General features: G+C 35.0%; 3 protein-coding genes across 9 annotated transcripts; 2 read left to right on the top strand and 1 right to left on the bottom strand.

Annotated features, from left to right (window-relative positions):
* The first annotated feature begins 182 nt into the window (after positions 1-182).
* LOC114528213 lies at positions 183-10,225 on the top strand. Of its 5 annotated transcripts, XM_028549829.1 has the most exons (3): positions 183-538; positions 1,332-1,489; positions 8,697-10,225. In XM_028549829.1, the coding sequence occupies exons 2-3, from the start codon at positions 1,338-1,340 to the stop codon at positions 9,523-9,525; spliced, it is 981 nt and encodes a 326-aa protein (XP_028405630.1). In that variant the 5' UTR covers positions 183-538; positions 1,332-1,337; the 3' UTR covers positions 9,526-10,225. The 5 variants fall into 5 exon arrangements, with proteins under 5 accessions (XP_028405630.1, XP_028405634.1, XP_028405635.1 ...); XM_028549833.1 differs by lacking the exons at positions 183-538; positions 8,697-10,225 and adding an exon at positions 605-991 and having other exon boundaries at positions 1,332-2,613; XM_028549834.1 differs by lacking the exons at positions 183-538; positions 1,332-1,489 and adding an exon at positions 7,725-7,814 and having other exon boundaries at positions 8,539-10,225.
* Positions 10,226-11,375: 1,150 nt separating this feature from the next.
* LOC114528220 lies at positions 11,376-13,704 on the top strand. Of its 2 annotated transcripts, none has more exons than XM_028549841.1 (2): positions 11,376-11,457; positions 12,068-13,704. In XM_028549841.1, exon 2 carries the CDS (start codon positions 12,074-12,076, stop codon positions 13,046-13,048), a length of 975 nt encoding a protein of 324 aa, XP_028405642.1. In that variant the 5' UTR covers positions 11,376-11,457; positions 12,068-12,073; the 3' UTR covers positions 13,049-13,704. The 2 variants fall into 2 exon arrangements, with proteins under 2 accessions (XP_028405642.1, XP_028405643.1); XM_028549842.1 differs by lacking the exon at positions 11,376-11,457 and adding an exon at positions 11,713-11,868.
* Positions 13,705-13,808: 104 nt separating this feature from the next.
* On the bottom strand, positions 13,809-18,167 carry LOC114528267 (homeobox protein PKNOX1-like). 2 transcript variants are annotated; one of them, XM_028549898.1, is made up of 6 exons: positions 18,137-18,167; positions 17,505-17,889; positions 16,525-16,957; positions 15,653-15,789; positions 15,376-15,452; positions 13,809-15,126 (listed from the first exon to the last, which is right to left on the bottom strand). In XM_028549898.1, exons 2-6 carry the CDS (start codon positions 17,874-17,876, stop codon positions 14,655-14,657), a joined length of 1,491 nt encoding a protein of 496 aa, XP_028405699.1. In that variant the 5' UTR covers positions 17,877-17,889; positions 18,137-18,167; the 3' UTR covers positions 13,809-14,654. The 2 variants fall into 2 exon arrangements, with proteins under 2 accessions (XP_028405699.1, XP_028405700.1); XM_028549899.1 differs by lacking the exon at positions 18,137-18,167 and having other exon boundaries at positions 17,505-18,130.
* Between the last annotated feature and the right edge of the window lie 2,468 nt (positions 18,168-20,635).

The following is a 20,635-nucleotide window of genomic DNA, read 5'->3' as shown; positions in this document are numbered from 1 at the left end:
ATAGCATACCGAGGCAGGTTAATAACCTGATACAGAGGTTTGACTTTGCATTAATTATGCGTTCCTGGCGGCCATGTTGTTAGCCAGTGCGCTAAAGAGAGGCTCTATCCCCCCCGAACATTATAAATAGCCATCGCTATATAAATAAATAGATCGCTCCCACTTCTATACTCTTCTATACTCTTCTAAAGGATAAGAACTAACAAAATCTGGTTTTGAGAAAAAAATTGAGCAACGTTTTTGTCAAAAATACGATTTCTCCAGATAGTTCTGTCTCGGCTGTTTATATTCCATACATGTGTTCAAGCCGCCGCCATATGCATGCTTCCCGTGGGGAGAAGGCCTCTCTTGAGCGCACTGGCTAAGCCAGGGGTACGCAAAATTAACGGCAGTCAAACCTCTGTATGCTCTGTGATACTGGATACTGGCAACCCTGTGAGTCAAATCCAGTCAAATCCACTTCCTCGTTTATCAGGTTTCAGTTTTACATCAATTTCCTCCTCCTCTCTAGCAGTAAATATTCTGGTGATATTAACCTGTAAGTATTAGTATTCTACCTAATTTTGCTTTATCTTTATTTTGCATGTTTTAACTAAACTTTGTATTTACTAGTTTACTGTAAATTAGTTACCATAAAATAGGTTATAACATCCATATTAAGTCAAGTCCGTATTTATTAAACAATGGGTTGTTTACATTTTGAACTTCAATACTTTTAAAATACGTCGACGTTGTGCTGTGTGAATAACACCATCAAGGTTCGTTACGCTTCAATTAAATGAATAAGAACTAGTGTTATCTTCGGAAAAATTCGAAACATGCAAAATTTGGGCAGTTTTTGCACCATTGCATAGACGAATCCAAAAGTCTTTTGGATTGTCTATGATCAGAGACGGAGGAACCTCATGTTGTCATGTTGAGCAGACATGAGCCAGTTTAAGATGCATGTGTTCAAATCTACGAAGTGGACGAGACATGAGAACAGCTGTTGGTCAGTAGCAACTCTGTTTAATTTGCTTTACATACGTAATTAATAATTTTCATTCCTGTTGTGAAATTTTGGAAAACAAGGAGTATTTATATGTCATGTGTCCTAAATTAAGTGTTTTAAGGCAGACTCCACTTCCACTTTAATCAGTACTAAAATATTTCTGTTACCTATTGAACAATTAGCAGTCTGATGTCATTATCCTTTAATCAGCCATCTGCACTGGAGTATATTTAAATTTGGAATATTTTCTAAGATTGACCTTCTCCAACTGCTTATATGTTCAGAAGGCCTTTTGTATAGTTATGGGTGAGTTTGATTGCCTCTTTTTGTCATTATCTAGATTAAGATGAGTGAAAATAAAGATGAGATTTGTAGGTTAAATCCTGTTGCCAGAGCGATACTCCAAGGTCTGTATGATGAGGACAGTCCTTTCCATAAGTTGCTAGGCTTGCATTATGTTTTGAAGGCCATTTGGAGCAACCTTGTGGAATATTGGAAATTAAAAATAATACAAGCTAATAATAAATACCCACCTAAGGATTCTAAATACATTATTAAGTTGTATGTGAGTTGTGCAAAAGCTATGAGCTACCGAGACGAAGAATTAGTCATTCAGTTTCCAAAACCTAGCGACATCAATATTAATATGATGCCATTTGTGATGGCAAAGGAGTTCAAAGAAACAAAACTACCCAAGAAATTTAAAGGCTATTTTGATGAAATTATTAAGCACTGTATTGTAAATAACGAAATGGGTGAAATAGGTTATCTTACCATCCACGAGAGTTATGTTGATGAAGGTACCTCACAAAGAAGACCTGGATTACATACAGAGTCACCTGGTGTTGTTATGATGAAAGATGCCATGGGATGTTTGATCCAAAAATATATTTATTGGGCTGGTGGCCAAGATTATCATAGATTTGTTGAAACGGACAGGGAGTTAGAAGGTGGTATTTACATGGTTTCAAATGTTGCAAATTCTTGTAAAGTTTGGAATTGTGAGATAGTCAGACCAGGAGTTGATTCCATTGATATTGTTGGAAAACATGGAGATATTGAGCATTTGCGAGAGTTTTTACCTGTTGAGGGTGAAATGATGGAGGCAAATACTGTTTATTGGATTACAGATCGAACACCTCATGAATCATTACCACTAACCCAAGGAACATATAGACAATATTTCAGGCTTGTCACAAGTCTAGTTTCAGTATGGTATCAAGATCATTCTACCGAAAACCCGAATGGTGTTGTCCCAAACCCAAAACTAACAAAAGTTCTCAAAGGATCGAAGTTTGATGGAATTTGTTCTGTGGTTGATCCTTAAAGAACTATTTTGTAAAAAGTAGAGGCTTCCTGTCACCTGCTGTGGTATTTGTTTCATATTCAGTGAATGAATTAACATTTCACATGTAATCAACTGTACAGTATTTATACATGTACAACATGTACAACTTGATCTGCTTTTTTATTAGTTTGAATGCCATTGACGAAATGCCATTGCGCAAGCTAGCGCAGGGAAGGTGCTTGGGCTTTTCCTCTGCTGTCTTCATTTCATTTATACACATCCATGCAGCAACCCCTCGCTATTTCAAACCAAGTAAAGAATTTCCTGAGCTAACCTGACCTTAACTTATACTATGAATGACTCAAAACTCAAATCAATCTATATTATATTTCATTGAGTATTATACTCCAAATACCAGGTGCACATGTGAGCCCAAGATAAATACTGAACGTTATATGAACTCTTTGTTTTAATCGATTAACTAATGTGTGTGAGTATTATATATAGTTTAAATTGATGCAAATATAGGGAATTATAGCTTTTAAAAATTGAAACATAGAATATGTATAAATTTGAAATTTTTATTCTGTGACAATAAAGACCTATCTATTGATCGATTGAGAAGAGTATTGATCATGAAAGTTCAAGTTCAATCAGATTGGTCGAACGATGCGATAAATGATAATTCAAAATGGTGGTGAAGAAAATGTTATACCTCAAACCATTGAACTATATAGTTCAATGACCTCAAACAACGCAAGAAGCGAAAAAATTTGGGTTGAATTATTACCAGATTTATTATGTATTATGTAGCCAAATAGTTTAATAACTACTTTTTGTTCCAAAAATAGCTGTAGTGATAACGAACTTTTTGTAGTGAACCTATCCTAGGTTTTTTACGGAGACTGGGGTCAACAAATCTATCACATCTCAAATGAGTCATTAACAGGGTTGCCAACTTGGCTCTTTTTAAGCCAAATTTCTCGATTTTGGCTTATTTTTCTTGCGCTTGGCTTAGGTAAATTTCGTTTGGCTTAAATTTATTATCTGGCTTATTTTGGCTTCTTTTTATAAAATGGAGTTAGAAATCTCATATTCGTATTTTTCAATCAAATATAGCTTTTTTTTTATGATTGATTCAATTTGACCCACTTCCAACCAATGACAGCAAAGCTCAGACCCTTCTTACTTCGTTGCTGCTGTCATCGTGGACGTCCGACAATCACAAAAAAATATTAGATTATGAAAAAACTAATAAAGTCAGTGTTGCCAACTGTAATTTTGTAAAAATCCCAAGTAACCGCCTGAAATATCCCGAGATTCCCCCTAAAATCCCGAGATTCTAATTTCGACCCCAGTCCTCAGCTTTGGCGCACCCTAGTACCAGGTCCGCTCAGTGTGCGTTTATAAAGCGGTACTTCTCTGCATAACCGATTGTACAAATAGTCTTTATTGAGTGACTTTAAGTAACGTTTTTGCCGCAAGTATTAATTTACGCTATATATTATTTCAATACCTTGGATTTTTAATATGTTTATTTATCAATTTAACGAAAACATTTTTTCCCAAATTCCAAACTTCCCTCTCCAAAAATCCCTAAAAAATCCCGAGATTACCATTTGAGAAATAAATCCCAAAAAATCCCAACTGCTTCAAAAATCCCGAGATCTCGGGATAAAATCCCGAACTTGGCAACACTGAATAAAGTACCTTAAGAACTCGATTGACCTTGCACAGGCGCGATCTGAACGCGCGCATTCGCGCGTAAATGTTTGAGACTGTGGAGTTACTTGAGTAACAAGTCGACAAAACTGTATGCACATATATACTGGGCGATGTAATAAGTTACACAAAGATAAAGTCATGAAATAGTAAATTTGTAGTTTCATAGATAATATATAACAAAGTCACAACATTTCGAGTGTAAGTTTGTAGTCTGCTAATCTTTTTGTCAGACAAAACGGTATGAAAGACTTCTCCCCAATCCCCTCATCATAATTTAGTGTTTGGCTCTTTTTGGCTTATTACTCCGCCTGCGTATGCGCAGCGGAGTCTTAAAATGCCATGGTCTTTTTTCCTTTTCGTCGTTTTGGGCGACAGAAGTTGGCATTTCTACAGGTAACCCAAAACATTTTGACCGAGAAGCCCTGGGTTACACGGTCCACGGATGAATTGTACATCAGTTGGCATGCAGGCGGAGTGAACGCCTTGAGCAGGCGTCTTGTTTTGATATTCGGTTTGGCTTTTTCTGTCGCAGAAGACCTGGCAACCTGGCAAATAGCATACCGAGGCAGGTTAATAACCTGATACAGAGGTTTGACTTTGCATTAATTATGCGTTCCTGGCGGCCATGTTGTTAGCCAGTGCGCTAAAGAGAGGCTCTATCCCCCCGAACATTTAAATAGCCATCGCTATATAAATAAATAGATCGCTCCCACTTCTATACTCTTCTATACTCTTCTAAAGGATAAGAACTAACAAAATCTGGTTTTGAGAAAAAAATTGAGCAACGTTTTTGTCAAAATACGATTTCTCCAGATAGTTCTGTCTCGGCTGTTTATATTCCATACATGTGTTCAAGCCGCCGCCATATGCATGCTTCCCGTGGGGAGAAGGCCTCTCTTGAGCGCACTGGCTAAGCCAGGGGTACGCAAAATTAACGGCAGTCAAACCTCTGTATGCTCTGTGATACTGGATACTGGCAACCCTGTGAGTCAAATCCAGTCAAATCCACTTCCTCGTTTATCAGGTTTCAGTTTTACATCAATTTCCTCCTCCTCTCTAGCAGTAAATATTCTGGTGATATTAACCTGTAAGTATTAGTATTCTACCTAATTTTGCTTTATCTTTATTTTGCATGTTTTAACTAAACTTTGTATTTACTAGTTTACTGTAAATTAGTTACCATAAAATAGGTTATAACATCCATATTAAGTCAAGTCCGTATTTATTAAACAATGGGTTGTTTACATTTTGAACTTCAATACTTTTAAAATACGTCGACGTTGTGCTGTGTGAATAACACCATCAAGGTTCGTTACGCTTCAATTAAATGAATAAGAACTAGTGTTATCTTCGGAAAAATTCGAAACATGCAAAATTTGGGCAGTTTTTGCACCATTGCATAGACGAATCCAAAAGTCTTTTGGATTGTCTATGATCAGAGACGGAGGAACCTCATGTTGTCATGTTGAGCAGACATGAGCCAGTTTAAGATGCATGTGTTCAAATCTACGAAGTGGACGAGACATGAGAACAGCTGTTGGTCAGTAGCAACTCTGTTTAATTTGCTTTACATACGTAATTAATAATTTTCTTCCTGTTGTGAAATTTTGGAAAACAAGGAGTATTTATATGTCATGTGTCCTAAATTAAGTGTTTTAAGGCAGACTCCACTTCCACTTTAATCAGTACTAAAATATTTCTGTTACCTATTGAACAATTAGCAGTCTGATGTCATTATCCTTTAATCAGCCATCTGCACTGGAGTATTTAAATTTGGAATATTTTCTAAGATTGACCTTCTCCAACTGCTTATATGTTCAGAAGGCCTTTTGTATAGTTATGGGTGAGTTTGATTGCCTCTTTTTGTCATTATCTAGATTAAGATGAGTGAAAATAAAGATGAGATTTGTAGGTTAAATCCTGTTGCCAGAGCGATACTCCAAGGTCTGTATGATGAGGACAGTCCTTTCCATAAGTTGCTAGGCTTGCATTATGTTTTGAAGGCCATTTGGAGCAACCTTGTGGAATATTGGAAATTAAAATAATACAAGCTAATAATAAATACCCACCTAAGGATTCTAAATACATTATTAAGTTGTATGTGAGTTGTGCAAAAGCTATGAGCTACCGAGACGAAGAATTAGTCATTCAGTTTCCAAAACCTAGCGACATCAATATTAATATGATGCCATTTGTGATGGCAAAGGAGTTCAAAGAAACAAAACTACCCAAGAAATTTAAAGGCTATTTTGATGAAATTATTAAGCACTGTATTGTAAATAACGAAATGGGTGAAATAGGTTATCTTACCATCCACGAGAGTTATGTTGATGAAGGTACCTCACAAAGAAGACCTGGATTACATACAGAGTCACCTGGTGTTGTTATGATGAAAGATGCCATGGGATGTTTGATCCAAAAATATATTTATTGGGCTGGTGGCCAAGATTATCATAGATTTGTTGAAACGGACAGGGAGTTAGAAGGTGGTATTTACATGGTTTCAAATGTTGCAAATTCTTGTAAAGTTTGGAATTGTGAGATAGTCAGACCAGGAGTTGATTCCATTGATATTGTTGGAAAACATGGAGATATTGAGCATTTGCGAGAGTTTTTACCTGTTGAGGGTGAAATGATGGAGGCAAATACTGTTTATTGGATTACAGATCGAACACCTCATGAATCATTACCACTAACCCAAGGAACATATAGACAATATTTCAGGCTTGTCACAAGTCTAGTTTCAGTATGGTATCAAGATCATTCTACCGAAAACCCGAATGGTGTTGTCCCAAACCCAAAACTAACAAAAGTTCTCAAAGGATCCAAGTTTGATGGAATTTGTTCTGTGGTTGATCCTTAAAGAACTATTTTGTAAAAAGTAGAGGCTTCCTGTCACCTGCTGTGGTATTTGTTTCATATTCAGTGAATGAATTAACATTTTACATGTAATCAACTGTACGGTATTTATACATGTACAATATGTATAACTTGAACTGCTTTTTTGTTAATTTGAATGCCATTGACGAAATGCCATCTCGCAAGCCAGCGCAGGGAAGGTGCTTGGTTTTCGTTTGCTGTCTCCATTTATACACTGATCTTGTTTTGATCCCTCGCCCTAACCAAGGTCTAAACCATGATTTGAGAAATTTTGTCTACCCAAATTAATGTCAACGAGTAATTTAAAAAAAAAAGTGTATAGGTGAGAAAACTGAAAACAGTGTCCTGGACGGAGCGAGTGAGCTACATGAGAACGCAAAAAAGTCCAGGAAAGCTCGTAGTGGGAACAAACAGATCCCATCGTGAAGTAGTTCGTTGCTGTACCGAACTTTGAAAATAGTAGCTTTAGCGAACTATTTGGGAATTACGATTCTCCATTACGCCGTCACGGACTCACGGTCGCATTGCCCCTCTAGGGAATTATAGCTTTTAAAAATTTAAACAGAATATGTATCAATTTAAAATTTTTATTCTGTGACAATAAAGACCTATCGATTGATTGATTGAGAAAAGTATTGATCATGAAAGTTCAAGTTCAATCCAGTTCAATCAGATTGGTCGAACGATGCGATAAATGATAATCAAGTGAGCGGATTTTTTAAAATAGTGGTGAAGAAAATGGTATACCTCAAACAACGAAAGAAGCGAAAAAAATTGGCTTGAATTATTTCCAGATTTATTATGTATTATGTAGCCAAATAGTTTAATTACTTTTTTCCAAAAATAGCTGTAGTGATAGCGAACTTTTTGTAGTCAACCCATCCTTGGTTTTTTACGGAGACTGGTGTCAGCAAATCTATCACATCTCAAGTGAGTCAAATCCACTTCCTCGTTTATCAGGTTTCAGTTTTGCATCAATTTCCTCCTCCTCTCTAGCAGTAAATATTCTGGTAATATTAACCTGTAAGTATTAGTATTCTACCTAATTTTACTCTATCTTTATTTTGTATGTTTTAACTAAACTTTGCATTTATTAGTTTACTGTAAATAGTTACCATAAACTAGGTTATAACATCCATATTAAATTAAGTCAAGTACGTAAGTATTAAACAATGGGTTGTTTACATTTTTGAACTTCAATACTTTTAAAATACGTCGACGTTGTGCTGTGTGAATAACACCATCAAGGTTCGTTACGCCTCAAAACTAGTGTTATCTTCGGAAAAATTCGAAACATGCAAAATTTGGGCAGTTTTTGCATCATAGCAGAGACAATCCAAAAGAGGAACCTCACATTTGTCACGAGCAGACATGAGCCAGTTTAAGATGCATCAAATCTACGAAGTGGACGAGACATGAAAACAGCTGTTGGTCTGTAGCAACCCTGTTTTAATTAGTTTCACATACGGCTCTAACTTTATTTACCAAAAGGAGAAATTAATAATTTTCATTCCTGTTGTAACATTTTGGAAAACAAGGAGCATTACCTCCGCGTCGTAAATTTAGTGCATTAAGGCATTAATTATATGTTCTGTTCAGAAGGCCTTTTGTATAGTGATGGTGTGTTTGATTGCCTCTTTTTGTCATTATCTAGATTAAGATGAGTGAAAATAAAGATGAGATTTGTAGGTTAAATCCTATTGCCAGAGCAATACTCCAAGGTCTGTATGATGAGGACAGTCCTTTACATAAGTTGTTAGGCTTGCATTATGTTTTGAAGGCCATTTGGAGCAACCTTGTGGAATATTGGAAATCAAAAATAATACAAGCTAATAATAAATGCCCTGAAGATTCTGAATGCTGTATTGAGTTGTATGTGAGTTGTACAAAAGTTATAAACTACCAAGACAAAGAATTAGTCATCCAGTTTCCAAAACCTAGCAACATCAATATTAATATGATGCCATTTGTGATGGCAAAGGAGTTCAAAGAAACAAAACTACCCAAGAAATTTAAAGGCTATTTTGATGAAATTATTAAGCACTGTATTGTAAATAAAGAAATGGGTGAAATAGGTTATCTTACCATCCACGAGAGTTATGTTGATAAAGGTACCTCACAAAGAAGACCTGGATTACATACTGAGTCACCTGGTGTTGTTCTGATGAAAGATGCCAAGGGATGTTTGATCCAAAGATATATTGCATGGGGATTGGGCCTATCGTATCATAGATTTGAAGGTTTGGACAGGGATTTATTTGAAGGTGGTATTTACATGGCTTCAAATGTTGCAAATTCTTGTAAAGTTTGGAATTGTGAGATAGTCCGACCAGGAGTTGATTGCCTTGATATTGTTGGAAAACATGGAGATATTGAGCATTTGCGAGAGTTTTTACCTGTTGAGGGTGAAATGATGGAGGCAAATACTGTTTATTGGATTACAGATCGAACACCTCATGAATCATTACCACTAACCCAAGGAACATATAGACAATATTTCAGGCTTGTCACAAGTCTAGTTTCAGTATGGTATCAAGATCATTCTACCGAAAACCCAAATGGTGTTGTCCCAAACCCAAAACTAACAAAAATTGTCAAAGGATCCAAGTTTGATGGAATTTGTTCTGTGGTTGATCCTTAAAGGACTAATTTGCAAAAAGTGGAATTCTTTCACCTTCAGTAAAGAAATCAACATTTTACATGTTTATTGTTATCAACTGTACAGTATTACATGTACAACATGTAATTGTAGTATAATATAATCATACAATGAATCACCAACTCTTTAGTAGCTAGTGTGTGTGAACCAGGGTACTGGTAGGCAGTGGCTGCTCCATACCCAGTTTATTCCACACTTTTGCATAAAGAATGGCTTTTCAAGTCAGACTAGTCTTCTTGTTTTACTATGCATATGTGTAAAACTAAAAACACTTCCTGCTTTCCCGACTACCATCGCCACCGGTGTGCCCGATACCCATTTCTAATACTTCTTTACACACAAAAGCCTCTTGGAGGAAAGTGCACTAAAGATTAGACTAGGTCCTGCAGCGTTTAATAATATATTAATGACGGAATGACCCAAACGTTTAGCAAATTGTTAATAGGGAAAGGTGAGACACCTTTATTAATCAAAGAGGATAAAGGTTTCCTATAAATTTATAATTTTAGATTTATATACTTCTTTTTCAAATTTCTTTTTCTAACGCAAGAGACTGAAGAGTATCATTTGAGATAAGTGAACGGCACAGTCCACAGGCACTGTAGTCAGTCTCAGTAAAGGCTGTTTTCCACTTACGCGTTTTTCATACGCACGTACAGGCATGTAGAAGTCTAAATCCTTATACATGTTACCTTTGAAAAAACTAAGTGAATAAATCGAAGGACATAGTTTTCTGCATATTTTAGTATGCATTATTTGACCTAGATGTTACATAATAAAAAATTAAAAGCAATTAAAATTTTCCGTACGTGTACGTGCGTATAAAAAACGCGTAGGTTGAAAGCAGTTATAACATTTGGAATAAAATTTCAATATTACCGTAACTCAACTTTTCACAGTATAAACATAATTTTACGTGGTAAGAGAGCGAATTACACAACAGATGCCGAGATGGTCGCTATTGCTGCTTATTTCGATTGAAAAATTACAAACAAAAAATATTTTTATCAATATCAATGTTAAATAGGTACCAAATACTAAATTGGACGTGGTACGTTGTTACAAAATGTCAAAAAGGAACAGAGTAAATCAACTAATAAGTTTGTTGTTTTGAAAAGTTAGAACAAGTAAACGTGTAGACTATAGTGGTAGTTGTTTTTTTACTCCCTTCTAAATGGACACTCATTGCCTGTATTCTAAAACAATAAATAAATCTTTCTAACACTTTTTGACGGAGAGAAACACTGACACTAACAAAGTCCCAGTGTAGCCTATATATAGCCCAAATTGATTTATTTAAGTCGGGTATTTACGGCTAAATTTGTACTTATTTGGATCAGTATAACTATAACCTATAAGTGAGCTCTAGAATACAGACAAACGGTAAAACCGACTCATCCCGACTCATCATAAACAATTCTTATTTTCGACCTGCTACCTTGGTAAGAATAAAATATGAATCAGTCTGGTATAACTATAAAATATTGGTCTTTCCACAATACCAAATATCGTAATACTACAGATACTGGATTTTGAAGTGTTTCATCTGTATGATTGAGACATTGAGTTTAGCCATTGACAGACACTGTAGTGCTGTGAATGTTCTTATAGATTTTTTAAAATAGTGGTGAAGAAAATGGTATACCTCAAACAACGAAAGAAGCGAAAAAAATTGGCTTGAATTATTTCCAGATTTATTATGTAGCCAAATAGTTTAATTACTTTTTTCCAAAAATAGCTGTAGTGATAGCGAACTTTTTGTAGTCAACCCATCCTTGGTTTTTTACGGAGACTGGTGTCAGCAAATCTATCACATCACAAGTGAGTCAAATCCACTTCCTCGTTTATCAGGTTTCAGTTTTGCATCAATTTCCTCCTCCTCTCTAGCAGTAAATATTCTGGTAATATTAACCTGTAAGTATTAGTATTCTACCTAATTTTACTCTATCTTTATTTTGTATGTTTTAACTAAACTTTGCATTTATTAGTTTACTGTAAATAGTTACATAAACTAGGTTATAACATCCATATTAAGTCAAGTACGTATGTATTAAACAATGGGTTGTTTACATTTTTGAACTTCAATACTTTTAAAATACGTCGACGTTGTGCTGTGTGAATAACACCATCAAGGTTCGTTACGCCTCAAAATGAATAAGAACTAGTGTTATCTTCGGAAAAATTCGAAACATTCAAAATTTGGGCAGTTTTTGCATCATAGCATAGACAATCCAAAAGAGGAACCTCACATTGTCACGAGCAGACATGAGCAAGTTTAAGATGCATCAAATCTACAAAGTGGACGAGACATGAGAACAGCTGTTGGTCAGTAGCAACCCTGTTTTAATTTGTTCTACATACGGCTCTGACTTTATTTACCAAAAGGAGTAATCAATAATTTTCATTTCGGTTGTAAAATTTTCGGAAATAAGGAGTATGACGTCATAACGGCGTCGTAGATTTATTCAGAAGGCCTTTTGTATAGTGATGGTGCGTTTGATTGCCTCTTTTTGACATTATCTAGATTAAGATGAGTGAAAATAAAGATGAGATTTGTAGGTTAAATCCTATTGCCAGAGCAATACTCCAAGGTCTGTATGATGAGGACAGTCCTTTCCATAAGTTGTTAGGCTTGCATTATGTTTTGAAGGCCATTTGGAGCAACCTTGTGGAATATTGGAAATCAAAAATAAAACAAGCTAATAATAAATACCCTGAAGATTCTGTATACTATATTGAGTTGTATGTGAGTTGTGCAAAAGCTATGAGCCACCGAGGCGAATTAGTCATTCAGTTTCCAAAACCTAGCAACATCAATATTAATATGATGCCATTTGTGATGGCAAAGGAGTTCAAAGAAACAAAACTACCCAAGAAATTTAAAGGCTATTTTGATGAAATGATTAAGCATTGTATTGTAAATAAAGAAATAGGAGAAATAGGTTATCTTACCATCCACGAGAGTTATGTTGATGAAGGTACCTCACAAAGAAGACCTGGATTACATACTGAGTCACCTGGTGTTGTTATGATGAAAGATGCCAAGGGATGTTTGTTCCAAAGATATATTCGATGGGCAGGTGGCCAAGATTATCATAGATTTGTTGAAACGAGGAGGGAATTCGAAGGTGGTATTTACATGGTTTCAAATGTTGCAAATTCTTGTAAAGTTTGGAATTGTGAGATAGTCAGACCAGGAGTTGATTCCATTGATATTGTTGGAAAACATGGAGATATTGAGCATTTGCGAGAGTTTTTACCTGTTAAGGGTGAAATGATGGAGGCAAATACGGTTTATTGGATTACAGATCGAACACCTCATGAATCATTACCACTAACCCAAGGAACATATAGACAATATTTCAGGCTTGTCACAAGTCTAGTTTCAGTATGGTATCAAGATCATTCTACTGAAAACCCGAATGGTGTTGTCCCAAACCCAAAACTAACAAAAGTTCTCAAAGGATCCAAGTTTGATGGAATTTGTTCTGTGGTTGATCCTTAAAGGACTAATTTGCAAAAAGTGGAATTCTTTCACCTTCAGTAAAGGAATCAACATTTTACATGTTATCAACTGTACAGTATTACATGTACAACATGTAATTGTAGTATAATATAATCATACAATGAATCACCGACTCTTTAGTAGCTAGTGTGTGTGTGTGTGTGAACCAGAGTACCGGTATCCACACTTTTGCATAAAGAATGGCTCATCTAGTCAGACTAGTCTTCTTGTTATACTATGCTTATGTAAAAAACTAAAAACACTTCCCGCTTTCCCGAGTACCATCGCCACCGGTGTGCCCGATACCCATTTCTAATACTTCTTTACACACAAAAGCCTCTTGGAGGAAAGTGCACTAAAGATTAGACTAGGTCCTGCAGCGTTTTAATAATATATTAATGACGGAATGACCCAAACGTTTAGCAAATTGTTAATAGGGAAAGGTGAGGCACCTTTATTAATCAAAGAGGATAAAGGTTTCCTATAAATTTATAATTTTAGATTTATATACTTCTTGATCAAATTTCTTTTCTAACGCAAGACACTGAAGAATATCATTTGAGATAAGTGAACGACACAGTCTACAGGCACTGTAGTCAGTACTCAGTAAAGGCTGTTTTCCACTTACGCGTTTTTCATACGCACGTACACGCATGTAGAAGTCTAAATCCTTATACATGTTACCTTTGAAAAAACTAAGTGAATAAATCGAAGGAACATAGTTTTCTGCATATTTTAGTATGCATTATTTGACCTAGATGTTAAATAATAAAAAATTAAAAGCAATTAAAATTTTCCGTACGTGTACGTGCGTATAAAAAACGCGTAAGTTGAAAGCAGTTATAACATTTGGAATAAAATTTCAATATTACCGTAACTCAACTTTTCACAGTATAAACATAATTTTACGTGGTAAGAGAGCGAATTACACAACAGATGCCCAGATGGTCGCATTGCTGCTTATCTCGATTGAAAACATATAAACAAAAAATATTTTTATCAATAACAATATCAATGTTAAATAGGTACCAAATACTAAATTGGACGTGGTACGTTGTTACAAAGAGTCAAAAAGAACACAGTAAATCAACAAATAAGTTTGCTGTTTTAAAAGGTTAGAACAAGTAAACGTGTAGACTATAGTGTTAGTTGTTTTTTTACTCCCTTCTAAATGGACACTCATTGCCTGTATTCTAAAACAATAAATAAATCCTCCTAACACTTTTTGACTGAGAGAAACACTGAAACTAACAAAGTCCCAGTATAGCCTATATAGCTATAGCCCAAATTGATTTATTCAAGTCGGGTATTTACGGCTAAATTTGTACTTATTTGGATCAGTATAACTATAACCTATAAGTGAGCTCTAGAATACAGACAAACGGTAAAACCGACTCATCCCGACTCATCATAAACAATTCTTATTTTCGACCTGCTACCTTGGTAAGAATAAAATATGAATCAGTCTGGTATAACTATAAAATATTGGTCTTTCCAAAATACCAAATATCGTAATACTACAGATACTGGATTTTGAAGTGTTTCATCTGTATGATTGAGACATTGAGTTACGTCACTGACAGACACTGTAGTGCTGTGTATGTTCTTACCCAGAAACAACGTCTGATTTAGCCGTATCCGCAATATCACTACCGCTTTCCAGAGAAATCGTGGTCATCGCTTTATCAGCATTAGCAAGTGAATTATTGTTATTCGCAACAGTTACTAAGTCTGTGTCATTGAGTGCCTGTGTTTGACAAGTTAACATTGTTAAAACGGGTAGTTTTTCAGACTGAACGCATTGGATTGGTATCCCAGTCGAGACGAGAGGATTATTGTTCGATACAACAGCGATAGGCACACCATCTTTAATATCATTCGATATTATATGCACAGTTTGTTGTGGAAACTGCACTGCACTTGTTGTTCCACCTTGAATTGTCTGCACTAATGATTCTGGCCAAAATCTTTGAGCTAGACGAGCTTGGTTAGGTTTAGATTTCTTAGACTTGAATGCAGTTTCAGGATTACTTGACTCCAGCATTGGCTGTAGTATCCTTCGTCTGGCATTAATGAACCTTAAAGGACCAAAAATATACTTTGTGTTAAAATATTACCAATTTGATGAGTTGGTGCCACCAACTTGGTGGCATTGATAATGTACGCGTAGAGCTTTTACCATAATTTAAGATGTTGTAAAAGATTGATACAGTACTGTCTACAGATTGCATTGTGTGCGTGTTCAACTCCTTGGCACTTTTAGCAGATGTTCCCATCATGCGGATTACCGGTACATAGACAAGAAAAAGTTTTGTCATAAAGCTTACCAGTTATTCACTTGCAACAGAGAAAGATCTGTCTGATGAGCCAAAATTCTTTTTTCCTCTTCTGATGGGTAAGGATGCTAAAAAATAGAAAAGTAAAATTCTGCATTAAAGGCTGGAATCAAAGTATTTTTTTTTCACATGTATTCTGGCACTGGTCAGGACAATTCTAAAAGCTATATATATGGCTCAATGTATAGGCATGGCTAACTCAAAGTATAGTTATTATAGTTTGTCACCAACATATGTTGTTTGGTGATTATGCATATATCAGCATTACCGCAATATGTTGGAAAAGCCATGCTTTCATTGTATTTGTTGCATGCTTTGGCAATATACTACGTCTTTGTTTCTTGTTAGGTGGTGATGGTGATAAACTTGATAATGGTACTGTACGAAGTGACTGATTCGATGTCCCTAAAAAAGAAGTCAATCAAATTCTTATACACATTCTTATATATAGGTCAACTATAATATATGGTATTTCTAAATCAACAGATGCACCAAATTGGTAAAACAATTCTCTTTCAAATATCAATGTGAAACAATGTTAGTAAGGAAATTACATTGTGCTTGTTAGTTTCACAAAGATTCTGAAGCTGAAGGCATGGTTATTTGAGTTGTTTTGACCTCAGTTTTAAGTAGGATAGGTAACTATTTTGAAATGAAACTATTTATGACCTAGAAATCCATATTTGAAATAATGATAATGATGCCTACATTAACAATTCACATTGTACTCTTATTACTTAACTACAGTATGCAAAAAAATCCTGTCCCACAGGATGAACATTGTGTCCAGCAGGAAAAAAAAATTTATCACATGGGACGATAATCCCATTCTATACAGACTTACTGTACTTAATTTTTGACAGTTCTTTTTGAAAGTAACATAACATATAGTTTATCATCAAAGCATTTTGGTGGTGATGGATTACTTGTCAATTTAAAATTTTAGGTCATGTATAAAAGTGAATCAATTTATACAGGATTATGCAAAGATCTATCAATGGTTGAGAAACCGATCAAAAGCCATATCGTAGGAAATTCCAGTTCTATTAACTGGTAATGCCCAACAATAATAACTACTGGTAAGTGGTAAATAGTACCTAGATATTGGTGCTGAACCAAAAAGTGAAAACCTTTATCTACCTGATACAGGTGATTTGTATTGTGCATCAAGGGCTGGAAGTGATGATCCAAATATGGTATTATTACTCTGATTGGTACTGTTGGTTAAAACCATTGTTGGTAAAGTTGGTACTTCAGTGGTTTGTAATGCAGGAGATAGTTGATCATTAAAAGTTTTCACAGAGTCTGACCTCCCAGCAGCTATTGATGAACTTGATGTTGATTGACTAAGATATGCCAAACTGCCTTGAAGTTGATTCAGCTGTGCAGAAGAGTCATTTGATATACTACTCATAATATCATCACAGCCAGATGAGAAAATACCTAACATGTTTTCTGTTTGCAACTTTCCTTTCAAACAAGCAATGTATCGCTGACAGAAATCTTTACATAGTTCATTCACTTTCTCAATTTCCAACAGATGAATCTTAAGGACCAGAATTGCCTTTACCATCTAAAAGTAGAACACGTCATGTATGTTGCTATTTTGAGAAAATGGCCAAGCACTAGATGGGACCATGCTTTAAATTCTGTGACCACTAGTGGAATTTTGCAAAAGGAAGTTGGGGAACATATACAATGTGATCAGATGGGATACCATGGTAAAATCGAACTGTGATCACAACAACTTTGTCCGAGCCCAAGATTGGCCTGAGCACAGATAGACTGTTTACTTCTGGGAATCATTTACACAACTATTTTATTCTAAGTAAGTACACGAAATGCACTATTCAATTTAATCATTCTAATTCTTTTGCGTCTCAGACGTTCGATCTTGCACGATTCCAACAGTCACAGGTGGAAAATTGCAAATGTTGTGCAAGTGATCTAAACAGAGAATCCGCATTGCCGTTTGCCATTTACATATATATATATTTCAAAACTATAAGTGCTATATTTAGACAGTAAAGTAAATTACGTTATGTAAACGCATACGAGAAGTTTACGGTTTATAGGAATATTTATTGATATAGATTTACTGTGCGATCAATCTAACTCACCAAACTATCCGTCTCATCATTGCCAGACATGAGCGATTTGCCGTCTTGTCCAAGATGTAATAAGAAAGATCTTATATCATTTTGAAAAGCTTGACTGCTTGGACCCTCCTGGCTTCCTGTTGCCCATTCACATTTATCAAACAACATGGCAAGAAGTGGGAATAATGGATGACGGTATATCGCAAGTTTATCTGCTTGCGAGACTTCGCTAGTTTCATTTGCAAACGCGCCGTGTTGTTGCTGTTTTTGTTGTTGTGATTCCTCGTAAGAAGGAGGCGGTTTATCGTGGAGAACAAACTGAGGAAATTCAGGTGAAACCGAGTTCTCCCCTTCAGCAAGATTGCTTCCAAGCCGTGCGGTGATTCCGTCCATAATTTATCTTTGTCTTCAAACGAGAGGAAGAGAATTGTTACTAGTAACATACCGAACATGTGCGTAGAATATTTCATAATACGCACACAACTATAAAGTAAGATTTTAATTAATCCACTTTATTATGCTTTTATATATATTACATACACTACGCCAAAAAATGTATAACTAGCGTGTAAATTACACGCTAGAAACTATTTTATATTCAAGAAACAATTACTTGTTATAAATACAGAACAAGACATTGACTGGCAGCTTACCTCTGTCACTCTTCGTCAAAACTGATGGCCTTTGTCTACGAAGCGCTGCCAATCTTTCTACAAGCCCTGCCTACTTCCGGAAGAGCTGAGATAAAATATGCAAAAAGTGGCGCGGTTAAAAAGTGATTGATGGATGTTTTTGACAGCTGTTTTGGACGCACTTAATATTATCAAATGGCATGTGCAAAAGGGCTATCTGTAAAACAAGGAACGGGGAATCGGGGAAAGGAATGAGGAAAGGAACGGGGAACGGCAAAACAAGGAATGAGAAAAGCCGGAATCTGTAAAACAAGGAATGAGAAAAGCCGGAATCTGTAAAACAAGGAATGAGAAAAGCCGGAATCTGTAAAACCAGGAATGAGAAAAGCCGGAATCTGTAAAACCAGGAATGAGAAAAGCCGGAATCTGTAAAACCAGGAATGGGAAAAGCCGGAATCTGTAAAACCAGGAATGAGAAAAGCCGGAATCTGTAAAACCAGGAATGGGAAAAGCCGGAATCTGTAAAACCTGGAATAAGAAAAGTTTGTAACTAAATTAGTTACAATTTCCGCGCGTAATACAAAATATGCTAATTTGACATGGCTATATTTTCCGTATTTTACCAAATTTCGCAGCCAAACTTAGCATTTCCACTAATTCAAGTACGCTTAATTCTTTTATCTGTTATATGGAACATAAACTGCATTCTTTTGTGGGCGAAGGAAATATATACATATATAATTATACAAACGATGAAACGATCACAAGGACTGACAAGGTTAGTTTGCAAAAAGTTAAATTTGTTGATTTGGTCTTATTCATAAACCTACAAAGTGGAGCTTTGTGCGTTGCTATCTACCGTTTAATATCTACATTGCTATTGAAATTGAATATTGTTTGGTTGGAAATGAAAACTTTTTGGATCCAAATTTAAATTTCCAAATTTTCATATGAATTGCATACTGCATGATATAAAATATGCAAGAACAACTTCATTAAATACACAATATATTTTCCTTTTTCTATATTCAGTTCATTGTATTTACAACTACCTAATATATCAGTATAAATCTATGCGAACAACAATTTTGCTCCATTTAATACATACATGTTAAGCTTATTTTGCAATATATATTTGTCATAGTTCATGGTAACAGCTTATCATTATTGAATCAGATTACCCCTGAACAATGCACTACACTTTTGTTGTCCCAAATATAATATAATTTTGCTTGTAAGTAAAATTGTATAGAAAATGAAAATATTTTAGTGCATTTTGTACCTTAATTAACTCAGATTATAATTAAACAGTTACCATTCTCACCCAAGGTTTTAATGACTGGAGGCTGATTAAAAATATACAATAATAATCTGTAAGTAACTAACAGTTGCAATTAATTAAAATCTTGGCTCTTTGAGAACAACTTTGTGTTGGGATGGAATTTTGGAATATATCCTATTGTTGTTTACATACTGTAGAGTAGATTTATATTAAGTAGCAGCAATAACAATATACTGGTAATATTCTAAAATTTAACAACATATCTCAATTCTTTTCAGTTATATGGAACATAACTGAATTATTTTGTGGAGGAAGGATTGAAGGAATATATAATACATATTCATTATGCAAACAACAATTAATTTTGCTGCACTTAATACATTATTTTGCACTATATAGTCATAGTTCATAGTAAAAGCTTTTCATATTGAATCATGCTAGCCTAGAAAACCACAGCTAGGTTTTCCCTACACAATTTCTAATGCATTTTTATTTGAATAAATTATTTGAAAAAGCTAGTAAATGCTGGTTGGAAATTATACTTTTCTAAACAAGACCTAGGGTATATTCCAAAATTCCATCCCAACACAAAGTTGTTCTCAAAGAGCCAAGATTTTAATTAATTGCAACTGTTAGTTACTTACAGATTATTATTGTATATTTTTAATCAGCCTCCAGTCATTAAAACCTTGGGTGAGAATGGTAACTGTTTAATTATAATCTGAGTTAATTAAGGTACAAAATGCACTAAAATATTTTCATTTTCTATACAATTTTACTTACAAGCAAAATTATATTATATTTGGGACAACAAAAGTGTAGTGCATTGTTCAGGGGTAATCTGATTCAATAATGATAAGCTGTTACCATGAACTATGACAATATATATTGCAAAATAAGCTTAACATGTATGTATTAAATGGAGCAAAATTGTTGTTCGCATAGATTTATACTGATATATTAGGTAGTTGTAAATACAATGAACTGAATATAGAAAAAGGAAAATATATTGTGTATTTAATGAAGTTGTTCTTGCATATTTTTATCATGCAGTATGCAATTCATATGAAAATTTGGAAATTTAAATTTGGATCCAAAAAGTTTTCATTTCCAACCAAATTATTCAATTTCAATAGCAATGTAGATATTAAACGGTAGATAGCAACGCACAAAGCTCCACTTTGTAGGTTTATGAATAAGACCAAATCAACAAATTTAACTGTTTGCAAACTAACCTT

This window comes from Dendronephthya gigantea, unplaced genomic scaffold (genome assembly GCF_004324835.1).
Source record: "Dendronephthya gigantea isolate DGI-Jeju-01 unplaced genomic scaffold, DenGig_1.0 000048F, whole genome shotgun sequence".
Taxonomy (NCBI): domain Eukaryota; kingdom Metazoa; phylum Cnidaria; class Anthozoa; order Malacalcyonacea; family Nephtheidae; genus Dendronephthya; species Dendronephthya gigantea.
Note: the sequence above shows the minus strand (reverse complement) of the source record. Positions and strands in the feature narration are given on the sequence as shown.

Bases quoted from the DNA above. Each gene is read 5' to 3' on its own strand.
- LOC114528213 (XM_028549829.1), top strand. From the start codon at position 1,338: ATGAGTGAAAATAAAGATGAGATTTGTAGGTTAAATCCTGTTGCCAGA. The intron at 1,490-8,696 runs ATTAAAAATAAT...GGAATATTGGAA, and splicing joins AACCTTGTGGAATATTGGAA to ATCAAAAATAATACAAGCTA.
- LOC114528220 (XM_028549841.1), top strand. From the start codon at position 12,074: ATGAGTGAAAATAAAGATGAGATTTGTAGGTTAAATCCTATTGCCAGA.
- LOC114528267 (XM_028549898.1), bottom strand. From the start codon at position 17,876: ATGGACGGAATCACCGCACGGCTTGGAAGCAATCTTGCTGAAGGGGAG. The intron at 15,790-16,524 runs GTAGATAAAGGT...CTTCTTTTTTAG, and splicing joins ATACAAATCACCTGTATCAG to GGACATCGAATCAGTCACTT. The intron at 15,127-15,375 runs GTAAGCTTTATG...TGGTCCTTTAAG, and splicing joins CTGTTGCAAGTGAATAACTG to GTTCATTAATGCCAGACGAA.